We start from the raw sequence: 11,973 nt of genomic DNA, 5'->3' as shown, positions 1-11,973 counted from the left end.
CATTTTTAAGAACATTACAATACGCTATGAAAGTCCATATGTCACAAATTGCAGAATGTAAACAAAACTGGAGATTTTTTGGAGACAGGCAACCTTACAGGTCAGAGTGAAAGTTATTACTGCGTCAGCGTCTTTGAGCCTCGGAAAAGCGCTATATAAATGTAATGTATTATTATTATTACCTGGCAAGCAAATCAGAATATATTTACTGTTAGTTACCACTCAGACATAATTTTGTCTAGCAATCATAACACTGACGCCTATCTCCAAAAATTACGAGTGTTTACAGTTATTTTTAAGATTAGTAGAGGGGCAACTTCTGTTTCAGAGCGTATTTATATTTTTCAAGAAGGAACTGTGTTTGAGGCAAATGCAGGTAATATTATCAATTATGTCACTGTTATGATAAGTTAAAAAATAAAGTGTATTGAGATATTTATAAACAAGGTTGAATTTCACACATGTACTGCATCGCTATTACAAGAGGGGATCCTATATGTCTGGGCCTAAGGTTGTCCCTTTATTTTGATTGATTTTAATCCGCTATGAATATTGAATTCTATCATGAATAAACATGGTGGATGTGGGGATTTGTATACATTCTTAATTCTTTCACAACATAGACCTGTTTAGTAAATATGCTATCTGTACTGTATGGCTTCGCTTACTGTACTAGAGCTACTGTAAAGACTTCACATATACCAACAAAATAAAGATGCTTGAAGGATACCAGAATCTGATGAAGAGAGAGATCTCTGATAATGGAAATCATGTTTTTATTAATGAAAAAACTAATGCCTTAGTTTCCTGATTTGCAATGTAAAAACAAATACAAATAGATTATAGAAGAACACAAATGGAAGGCCTGATCACAGTATCACAACGTCACAGCAATATGTACATTTACAATAGACCGCAGAGTGCTTTTTGTCACACATAAAGATGACAGTTACAGTTAAGGACATGGATTCACAGTGTATACAACTGATGCTTATGCAACAACTAATGCTCTAGAGAGAAGGAACAGTAGCCCCTATCCCTAACCACTGACACAGGGTTGGATATATGTTTTCCTCCTCTAAGTTACGGGTTGGGAGTAAAGAAATCTGATCTAAGATCTTTGTTGAGGGCACCCTCTACCTTGACATCCCTCATCCCTCATCCCTCATCTTCTTCGCTGAAATCACTGTGAGAGGGAAACCAAAAGCTGCCTTTTCTCTCTCTAGTAAAGGATGGCTCCCTGGCACTGTTTTGTTTCTTCCTCTGTTGAACCCTGTTTATGCGAGAGACCTGGATCACAGCCAAGGAGATCATACAAATCTGCCAGAGTCAACACAAAAACATAGGAAGAGCTAAGTAATGCAAATAGCTTTCCGATTAAAGTTTTTCTTGATTGCTTGGCACATTTATTGAAACAGTATTATATTTTAACACATTTACATTTTGGTTTTAGTTAAAACTTTTCCTTACATACCAGAGATCAATTGTTATGAAAAAGTCACTAACTAATTCCAAGTAATTACCAGTAAGTACCGATTGTTCCCCAGTCATCTCATAATATACCATATAAATACCAGTCATGAATAGGACTGAAAAATAAAGCACGACCAGATGTTTTATTAGTGACATGACTTACCTCGAGACAGAGCAGTCCCACGGTCAACCCCCCCACTAAGAACAGGTTCTGTTTCCCCCACTTCACGATCTTATCCAGGCAGCCAGCGGTGTACACGCTCTCCCCCGCCGAGGTCTCCTCCATACTCTGGGCCCCATAGCCACACATGGTGTTGAGAACTGACTGAGGGTGGGAAAGATAGCACACAGGCACACAAGCATGAGTTCTACCATTCATGTCAGTCTATTTGCTTCTATTTGCTTTTTAAAACTGTTTTTAACTTAAACTTATTACGGTTTTTATTTTATTTTATTATTATCTAATCTAATATTTTATTATTCTAATTTACTTTAATTTATAATGTCTTTCAATGTTTTATGTAAAGCACTTTGAGTTGCCTTGTGTAGGAATATGTGCTATACAAATAGACTTGACTTGACTAGAGTCTAGATGCTTTGTGGTTTGACATTCTGATGTTAGTGCATTGGTATATGAGTAGCATTGGTATAACACATGAGCCTTGTCTTGAGGTATGTCAGAAATAGACTTAAATGTTGGTTAGTATTGGGAATATCAAAATGCCTTGCTTACACCTGCAGGCAAGGTAAATATGGTCCATATGTAAGCGAGTTGCAATTGTAAAACTCACTCCTCAAGATCAAATACCCCCACCCACACTGTCGAATTGCTAGCTTTTCAATATTGAAGCTGGTTTACATCAGGTATTTCAGGAGGCGGTCACATGCATTGGCAGAAGTCAGAAGTCTCAAATTCGAGACTTGGTGGGAGAAACTTGAATTGCAGGGCTACCGTTTGCAACAACTTGACGTCTGTTTCATTGGTGCCGTGACCCGGATACACAGTTGGGCTCAGCCTGACGGCTGGGCTTGCTGTGGGGTCATGAGTTTAGAAGGGTGAGTGTAAATGGTCACGTGTGTTGGCGAATCAGAGGTCTCAAGTTCGAGACTCGGTCGGAGAAACACGGCTACTGCAACAACTTGACGTCTGTTTCATATAGAAGTTGTTTTCCTCCCTACTAGATATCATTACCTAAATTGCTTATTCATTAATGTTAATAAATGTTAATAAATGTGGATAACCTCATTGCGCAGTCGCAGGCAGCAGGAGAAGGGCACCCCACAGGCCTCTAGACTGGGGTTAGCCTCAGAGCACTGGAAGTAAACGTTGCGGGACCAGTCCTTATAAGTATGCACCCCACAGCACTGGAACTATATAAACAAGGAGGAAATACATTCAGCACCAACATACACCAACAGCAAGGTGGGCAATAATGTACTTATTGCTTTGATTATATACAAAGCAACTTATTAAGATCTGAAACAGGACCTGTGGCCCTGAATAAAAGAAAAAACAAGCCCATAACTCTAGAGGTAGGTAAGAGAAATATCAGCATCACATTAACTATACACAAATGTAATATTGATGTTTCATGGTAAATTGCTAACTCTTACAATTGTGATTTCTTGCAAAGAAATTTACCTTTTTCTGAACAAAGTCAATGACATTTTCCAAGTCTGGATCCTCCCGATAGCGCACTATGGCCTTGTTCATCAACTTCTCTGTCCTCTCCAAGACCTGAGCAATTTAGTTTCAAATTTCAAGTGTATTGTTACATCCCATTATACAACTATAAGAGAGTGAAATTCTTACGCTTTTTCCTTGACTGTTGTAAAGCACTTTGAGCTGCATTTCTTGTATGAAAGGTGCTATATAAATAAAGCTTTACTTACTTACTTACTTACTTGACATCAATAATATTATAAAGGGTTTAAATGATCCAGAGCCTGATTGGCTCAAGTACCATTATTTGAAATGGAGAATATTGTAATACTGAATCATCTTTCAACAGTTCTACTGTCACATTACCTTTTCAGTGAAAAGGAATCCGAGCACAGCAGCTGCAATCTGTAGTAGCAGGATTGCCACCAATATTCCTAAAAACTGGTGACAAAAGATGTGGTATATGTCAAGTCTATTGCTACAAATAATACTGTGGATTATTGCTGAAAACTAACCGCAAAAATACTTTTTTTAGATAATCCACATTAATCACAGACTAAGGAAACATAGCATTGCAATTTGTAAAGCAATAACACCTTCTCTATTGTCTTAATAATGATAAATACAAAGTTCAGATATGCACTACCACTACACCTGATCATCAGCTAATAATGACTGCACATATTGTGGATCTTCTGGACCAGGGTTGGCCTCTGGTCCATGGTGGTATAAAGCGAGACTAGACTCACCGTTTTCAGTAGCCAGGTCACATTGCGCAGTGCCCCGCAGCACCCCAAGAAGGTGATCATGAACATTAGGGAGCCAATGACGATCAGCAAGAGTGCTGGGTCAGCCATCAGTGTATCCACAACATCTGTGACACACACACACACACACACACACACACACACACACACACATTACATATTTTATTTCCAGTGGCCCACATGTAGTCATTGATAATGTGCATAATTGCATACACACACACACACACACACACACACACATACATATTGCACACACGCACACACACACACACACACACACACACACACACACACACACATTCCATATTTGATTTCCAGTGGCCCACATGTAGTCATTGATAATGTGCATAATTGCATACACACACACACACACACACACACACACACACACACACATATATATATTGCACACACGCACACACGCACACACACACACACACACACACACACACACACACACACACACACACACACACACACACACACATTCCATATTTGATTTCCAGTGGCCCACATGTAGTCATTGATAATGTGCATTGTATCTCCTACTGATACCTTTCTCTTTGGCAATCTTGGCATAGACTCCCACAGCAATAAGTAAAGCACTCGCTACCTAAAGGAAAAAACGTGTTGTGTTATAATATAATATACCACAGCATATAATATTCTTATACCGTACGTCTTCATAACATGTATTATATTGAAATGTAACTGACATTTTTCATAACAATGGTGCATAATGACACTTAATGACAGATCATTTGTTTTTCAAAGCCTATGTTTACGACTATATAATGTATATAGGCCTACTTAGACATGATTGTAATAACTTACCCAGAAAATGTAGCAACAGACGAATAAAGTATATTTCATGGTTCTATATCCTTTAATTCTACCTGTCTTCTCCATTTTTCCTTGATTTCTTGAAAAGTCGGGTGTGGTGGTAGATCCAAATCGCCAGACATTACGGCAAAACCCCTTTCCGAAGTGTCACTTTCGGTCTCTCACTACTCAAGGCGTGTGTCGGCTTGCCTTCTCGGCAGTAAGATGCATTCTTCACTGTGTTGAAATAGCTGCAGGCTCCAGTGCCTCCGCATGTGTACTCGTCAGTGCTGCTCACACTGGTCAAATACAACACCATGGAAGGCCATATAACAATTTACTCTAATTACACAGTTGGTCTGTAGCAACATTCCCACTGACATAAACACACTGACACCTGCTGGGACGCTTATTATAATGGCAGGTGAAAATATTGTACCTGAAGAGTAAAACAGAATTGTATAGCCTTAGCATATACAAATCGTGAGCTTAGAATTATAAGGTTCTATCTCCGTTTAGGGTAGTTCAGAGATATTGAGCGTCAAAGTTTTTACATTCCATTATGTTTTGTGAGATGGAACCTTTGTATTTTATTAATTTCTAACTCAAAAATGTCAACATTTTAAAAATAACACCACACAGGCATTAATAAACACCTAATGGATCAGATTATGTAAAAAACTCAATTTTGACAAAAATGGAGATAGAACCTTATAATGCTAACGTCACGAAATGATGGCACACGTTTACGTTTTACACGATGAGATGAAAATATGCAATACACCTGTTGGTACATAGGTAGGCCATGTAGGCCTAGATGAAAGAATGCTCTCATCTGTACTCCTATTGGTCTATTTCCAGCTCATCTGTACTCCTATTGGTCTATTTCCAGCCAGTCACGGTCCTTGACCGTTCTGTCTTCACCGAAGAATGACGCACCTCGCACCGCGGGACCAGCAAAGCCGATTGAGCGAGGAGCGACATCCACAGGACGTCCCGTCACTGCCCGGGACTCCACAGACATTTTAATACATTATTTTTTATTGTGTATGTTTATTATCATAGCCTACCTTAGTTATAAACAGCCTAACCCAGGACCATGGGCATCTTAGATTTGTTGAACAACCTTAAAGAACGCGCGGAGAACTTTTTAAATGAGAAAAACTTTGTGACAGATATCCTTGGGAAACTCGAGGAGCATACGGGAGTTAGGAAAAAGATTATTGCCTTTGGTATGTCAATGTTGTGTCTATTGTGGTTTGCTTTGTTGTCTGATATAATCAAATCATGACTATAATTTTTGGTGTCGGTGTTGATTATTACACCTGTTGTAGCCTAGCCTAATGCATTGGAGAAGGCTGCTAGAATGGTGATCTCTCTTTGGTTAATCCTGGCTGTGAGCATGGACGGCAGCCATATGGTATGAGCAGGTTTATCTGCAGCTAAACATGCCTGCTGCACTGATGCGCATTTGGTATTGAGTAGACAGGTCTGTTCAATGTCTCAAGTTGGCTGTCCAATTCTCATACCATAATGTTGAATGAATCACAGTGATTCTCCAGAGGGCATTGGCCAAGCGGGAGACAGGAGTGCATTCATGCCAGTATCACTTGCTGTTGACAGCACCGCATTGATACATAAGCTATGTCCCCCGTGTGCTGCTGTGGGCTCAGGCAATGTTGTCACTTGTGCTTGGCACGCGATGGCTCCCATACAGCACTTGACCACATTTCTTGAGGAATTCATGCCGTGTTCATATTCAACATATATAACTCAATAATGCCAAAGAGCAAATATTCTGATCACCAATTCAGCCTCAATGCAATGAGACTATAATATTATTTATTTAAAAATATGATTATTATTTATTTGTCTATATCTATTTATCCTTATGTATTTATAATGTATACATACATCATATTTATGACAGAATAGCATTTTCTTGTAAATAATCTTGTAAAGAGTCTTATGTTGGGTTCCTCTCTCTCCAGAAGTTATCAGGACAGTTATGCATTATTTTGTTTATTTGCTAGAAATTCATGATACCCATAAATCCTGTTAATCATTTCCCACACATTTAGCAGCATTTGAGGCACTTCCCTGTCATTTCCCTATAGAGAATGAATTGCGTCTGCACACTATACTCATGTTTTAACTCTCACTTTGTCTCTTGTATTATCAACAGGTTCTGTGACTCTATTAGGTCTGTATTTGGTATATGGGCATGGTGCCTCCCTTCTCTGCAACTTAATTGGTTTTGTGTATCCTGCATATTACTCGTAAGTGTACTGTAACATTGATAGATTTGATTTGATTTGATTTATTAGAATCCCCTCTACTCTTCCTGGGGTCCAGACAATGTAAAGTAAAGTATTGTAGCAACCATAGATTGCTTCAGCAGTTCAGTATGTAACATGTGCATTCATGAATAATCAATTATAAATGCTAATTCATGATAGTTATAGTGTTGTTACTAACTTTATCATGTCTGGGACCTCCTGGTTGAGATTCTGAACATGAATGATAGCCTGGAACAACCAAACTGAATGTCTGTTTGGATTTGATCCAGAGGCACATGGACTGGGTAGAAAGTCACAAATCAGCAGCCAATCAGCGTCAGCATCTTTCCATAAACTCATTTGTTTTATGTAATGCCCTTATGCCCCTCATTTATGATGTTGGCATGAGCAATTTCACTGTCAGGTGCTCTAGACTGTAAAAAAGGTAGTTAAATTAAGTACAACTCAATCTCATTCCAGACTACAAGAATGAGCCAAGACACTTACTGTTTTAACTCTTTCCATGTAGAATCAAAGCCATTGAAAGCTCGAATAAAGAAGATGACACAAAATGGCTGACCTATTGGGTGGTCTACGGAATCTTCAGTGTGGGCGAATTCTTTTCGGACATCTTCCTTTACTGGTTTCCTTTCTACTATGCCTTCAAGGTAAGATAAGATAAAAATATGTGTAGATAGACAGATAGAAAACAAGTTGATTTTTAAAATATTGCTGCAACTAGCTCTTTCTTGACTCATTGTGATTGACTCTCAAGTACTACATACCATGTTCACATTCAGAAGAAGGAAATAAACCAATGTCAGTGATAAGCAATCATTCATGAATATTAAATGCTTATTAGCGAACACATGTTGAATGTTCTACTCTGTAGAAAACATTCATGAATGCTTTTGTAATGCTTATTAAGGTGACATGCTGCTTATGAAGCTGTTTCGGTATGTGGCTCTTATGACCCTGAACATTTGACACTGTTCCCCCACCCCTCTTTGTCCTCTCACTTTTGCCCATGCAGTGCATCTTCCTGGTGTGGTGCATGGCCCCCGTCGCATGGAACGGCTCTCAGATCCTGTACAACCGGTTGGTGCGACCCATCTTCCTGGCCAACGAGGCCTCCTTGGATAGCCTGGTCAGTGACCTCACTGGGAAGGTGATGGACGCAGCAGAGAATGTCACTAGAGAAGGTATGGAGACTACGCTGATTTCAAAATCCACTCTTCTTAGAGGAAACCCTCGATCTTAGAGGACGAGATTAGTTACGTTACGAGCAATATGGTTATTGTTCGATCTTGAACATGAGAAGAGAAGAGGTCTGGAGAAATGTTCATTTCTTGTCTGACTTTATGCTTGGAACTCCAGCACCAGCCAAAAGAATATTGGATGTGTGTGTGTCCCTGTTCTTGTTTAATGGTTCCAAATTGCCCTTGTGTTACCTCGTTATCATCAACGTGTATATACTAGTTCTATGGGCTGGTGCTAGTGCCGGTGTTCTGCCAATTTATGATGCTGTGTCAAAAAATGCTACCGTAATCATAAAATCAGCAAATCATGTCATGTGTTTGTGTGTGTGTGTGTGTGTGTGTGTGTGTTCATAGAATTCTCAAAGGAGAGAACAGTCTAAATAGTATTTCATTGAGCTTTTATTATATATGACATACGCACATGTTATAATGTGCTATCGTTAGCTACGTCTGTTTAAAGATAACACACGCTGCACACCATTATCCAGATTGTGGGTCATGAGCAGAACCGCCGAGTAGCACATCTGGATAGTCTTTAATTTAAAGTATATACATAAGTAAGTAAGTAAGTAAGTAAAGTAAGTAAAGTGCATTTATATAGCACCTATCATAGACCAACGCCAACGGTCACAAAGTGCTTTACATAGGCTATAAAAACATAATTAAAGATCAAAAGTAATAGCAGGTTAAAAGAAATAGGTAAACAAGTGAAAATAAAAACAAGAAACAAATAACAAGTGTACCACAGATAATAACAAGACACAAAAAGACAGGCTTTTGGGGTTAGCCGGTCTGTACAGGACAGTCTTGAGCTGTTTTTTAAAATGCTTCGACCGAGACCGCTGATCTAAGTTCCAAGGGAAGAGCATTCCAAAGTTTGGGAGCCACGGTTTCAACATAAGTTGAAAAACTCTCTGCTCTACTCCATTCTCTGTGAGGTCACACCAGTGACCACACCAGTGGTGTGACCTAATAGGGATACTATTGGCTGAGGTCATTAAGAGCTTATGGCAGGTAAACATTCCAGGAACCAGGTCATCGGAGATATAAATAGAGAAGGCTACAGGTTCAAAGAATACATACTATGAGTAGAATGCAAAGCATACAGGATGAATACATTAGGTGTTAGTATTACTATATTCAGACTTTAAATAAAAATAAATACATTTAAATGTCATAGAGAAATTTCACATTAATTTCTTTCTCAATTAATATTGTTGGTGTAAACATTGTCTGTGTTGTGTCAGGGTCCCAGACACTAAGCAAAACACTTTTGTAATGACCTGTGGTGCTTAAAAACTCAGCTATGCGCCACTTTAGATGAGTAAAATAAGTCGGGTTCACATGCAAAAAGCAGCCATTTCTTTGCTTTCTTCCTAGACACGTCAGTAGAGGCTAGACTTAAGTCTCTGTTCCGCAATTTGGGTGTTTTTACCCAATCTCCTTCACTTCAAAGCATGGTCTGGCCTACATAATCAATTGTTCCTCTTGGATGCATGTAATCATAAGCATGTAAGAGACTACGGCCGCGTTCGTAAATTAGCTCTGAGAGCGCCGGAGCATCCACGTGACTGTCTCTTGTCCAATCAAATGACTTGGTCCCTTCATTTGATTGGACAAGAGGCAGTCACATGGACGCTCCGACCGAGTGCTCACCTCTTTCTGAGGGAACTCATGTCTTTGTTTGCATGTCGTGAGCTTAGAATGATAAGGTTCTATCTCCGTTTAGAGGAGCTCAGAGATATTGAGCGTCAAAGTTTTTACATTCCACTATGTTTTGTGAGATGGAACCTTTGTATTTTATGAATTACTAACTAAAACATTTCAACATTTAAAAAAATAACACCACACAGGCATTAATAAACACCTAATGGATCAGATTATGTAAAAAACTAAATTTTGACCAAAATTGGAGATAGAACCTTATAATTCTAACGTCACGATGTGCCTCTTCTTTTCCTTTCCCCCCCTCTGACCTCAGTCCTTCAAGTACTGATGAGAAACAAGGTTTTCCAAATCCCAGTGCCACAGAACGCTCCCAGAGAGCTCGCAGAGAGATCCAACTCAACAGAAAGAACTGTATGTACAAAATCCACTTTTCCTTCTGGTCCCATAGTTCCCCCAACACCCCTCTTTCTCAGCTAACGAATTCCCACAATATTAGTTTGCTTTTGCCATTTTCACTGTGTTGTTGCTCTTGTAGTATGCTAGCAAGTTAGTTTACTTAAAGAGATGCTACGGGATCATCGCAACATTGTCTGTATTTTTTTAATTATTTTTTTAAACCTCTTGTTTTGGGTCCGGATGATCAGTGTATAGTTGCAAATATAATAAAGAATTGTAATCCTAGTTTTATCTCATTCAGCCACGGAATCCTTAGTTTAGCAGTTTAATCTCATGTTTGGCTAGAGTGCACGTGGCATTGGGCTCATTGGAATCCCCACACACACTCAATGCACTGCGGACATGCAGGCATGCGGGCACTGCGGGCACACAACAGGGACCCTTTTTCGCCCAATTAGTGCTACTTTTAGAACTGTAGGCTGCAATTATGCAAGTTATCCCGTAGCATATCTTTTAATTATTTTATTTTTTACACTTATCTATGAGAATGGTGAACAGGTGAAGATGCCATATTTGGTATATACTGCATGTTGTTTCTTGTGTGAAAGGCATAACACTGGCTCAACACTATCCACACTATTATTGAAGAATTGAATGCAAATGATGGTTCTATGGATAGAGTGTGGTACCTTTCACTCAAACTGAGCATGGCTGTTTTCTCTCCTGTAAGTGCTAAAAGATGCTGTGTGTGTGATCGCTATTGAGGTGGTTATTTGTAGACTCCAGGAGTACCAGTATGAATTACTGACTTCAGAGCATTATCCCTGTCCATTGTAATCAATGAAACATGCAATTATAACACTATCCAGAGGACAAAATGTCTATTTACCAATTGTATTCTATTGTAGCAAGTACTACCCGTACAGTAAAGATGCTTTCAATTGTGGTTAGTCAGAATATTTTAGAGAAGCACCAGATGGGGAGGTCTGGATTGAGGGGATGTCCCTGATCCACCAACTGTTTACTGCAGGAAAGAAAAGGATAAATGTCTGTCAGCATATCTCGTCGGCCACTCGCTGGGATTAATGCTTTTTGCTGAAGAAGGCAATTCTTTCTCCTCAATTTATTATGTAGACTAGACTTGTGTTTCTCAACCCTCTCCTCGGGGCGCCCCAGCCGCTCCACATATTTGATCTGTTCCACCACCAGCACACCTGATTCAACTAATCAAGTACAAACCATAATTGCTTTGTACTTGATTAGTTGAATCAGGTGTGCTGGTGGTGGAACAGATCAAATATGTGGTGCGGCTGGGGCGCCCCGAGGAGAGGGTTGAGAAACACTAGAGCACCACCGCCACCACCAACAACAACGCAGCTTTTAAGGCTTGACCTTCCCTGATCTGTGTGAAGAGAGGAAACATTAGCAGAGTAGTCTCAAACTTCAATGTTGCTAAAGTTGTCATTGCTGCTTCTCCCAGCACCCCTGCACTCCATGTTTCCCTTTCATTCCATCTGCTTTGTGATGCTCTTTCAAAAGTAATTATTGCTTGTGTGTCTTTTGTCTGTGTCTGTTTCATGTCTATCCAGCCCAGTGTAGACTAACGGTAAGTGATATATACAGTGACAATGTATTTACTATTTAAT

General features: G+C 39.4%; 2 protein-coding genes across 2 annotated transcripts; one reads left to right on the top strand and one right to left on the bottom strand.

Moving 5' to 3' along the window:
- Window positions 1–1,158: 1,158 nt before the first annotated feature.
- LOC308155997 (tetraspanin-33) lies at window positions 1,159–4,812 on the bottom strand (the record flags this gene model as incomplete). The annotated part of the gene is made up of 8 exons (XM_080529360.1): window positions 1,159–1,320; window positions 1,637–1,798; window positions 2,716–2,844; window positions 3,116–3,211; window positions 3,503–3,577; window positions 3,886–4,010; window positions 4,459–4,516; window positions 4,738–4,812. 8 exons carry the CDS (start codon window positions 4,810–4,812, stop codon window positions 1,159–1,161), a joined length of 882 nt encoding a protein of 293 aa, XP_080385486.1.
- Window positions 4,813–5,824: 1,012 nt separating this feature from the next.
- reep6 (receptor accessory protein 6) lies at window positions 5,825–9,236 on the top strand (the record flags this gene model as incomplete). The annotated part of the gene is made up of 5 exons (XM_080529352.1): window positions 5,825–5,957; window positions 6,911–7,004; window positions 7,534–7,672; window positions 8,038–8,206; window positions 9,202–9,236. 5 exons carry the CDS (start codon window positions 5,825–5,827, stop codon window positions 9,234–9,236), a joined length of 570 nt encoding a protein of 189 aa, XP_080385478.1.
- Between the last annotated feature and the right edge of the window lie 2,737 nt (window positions 9,237–11,973).

This window comes from Nansenia antarctica (assembly GCF_963989245.1).
Source record: "Nansenia antarctica genome assembly, chromosome: 1".
NCBI lineage: Eukaryota > Metazoa > Chordata > Actinopteri > Argentiniformes > Microstomatidae > Nansenia > Nansenia antarctica.
Note: the sequence above shows the minus strand (reverse complement) of the source record. Positions and strands in the feature narration are given on the sequence as shown.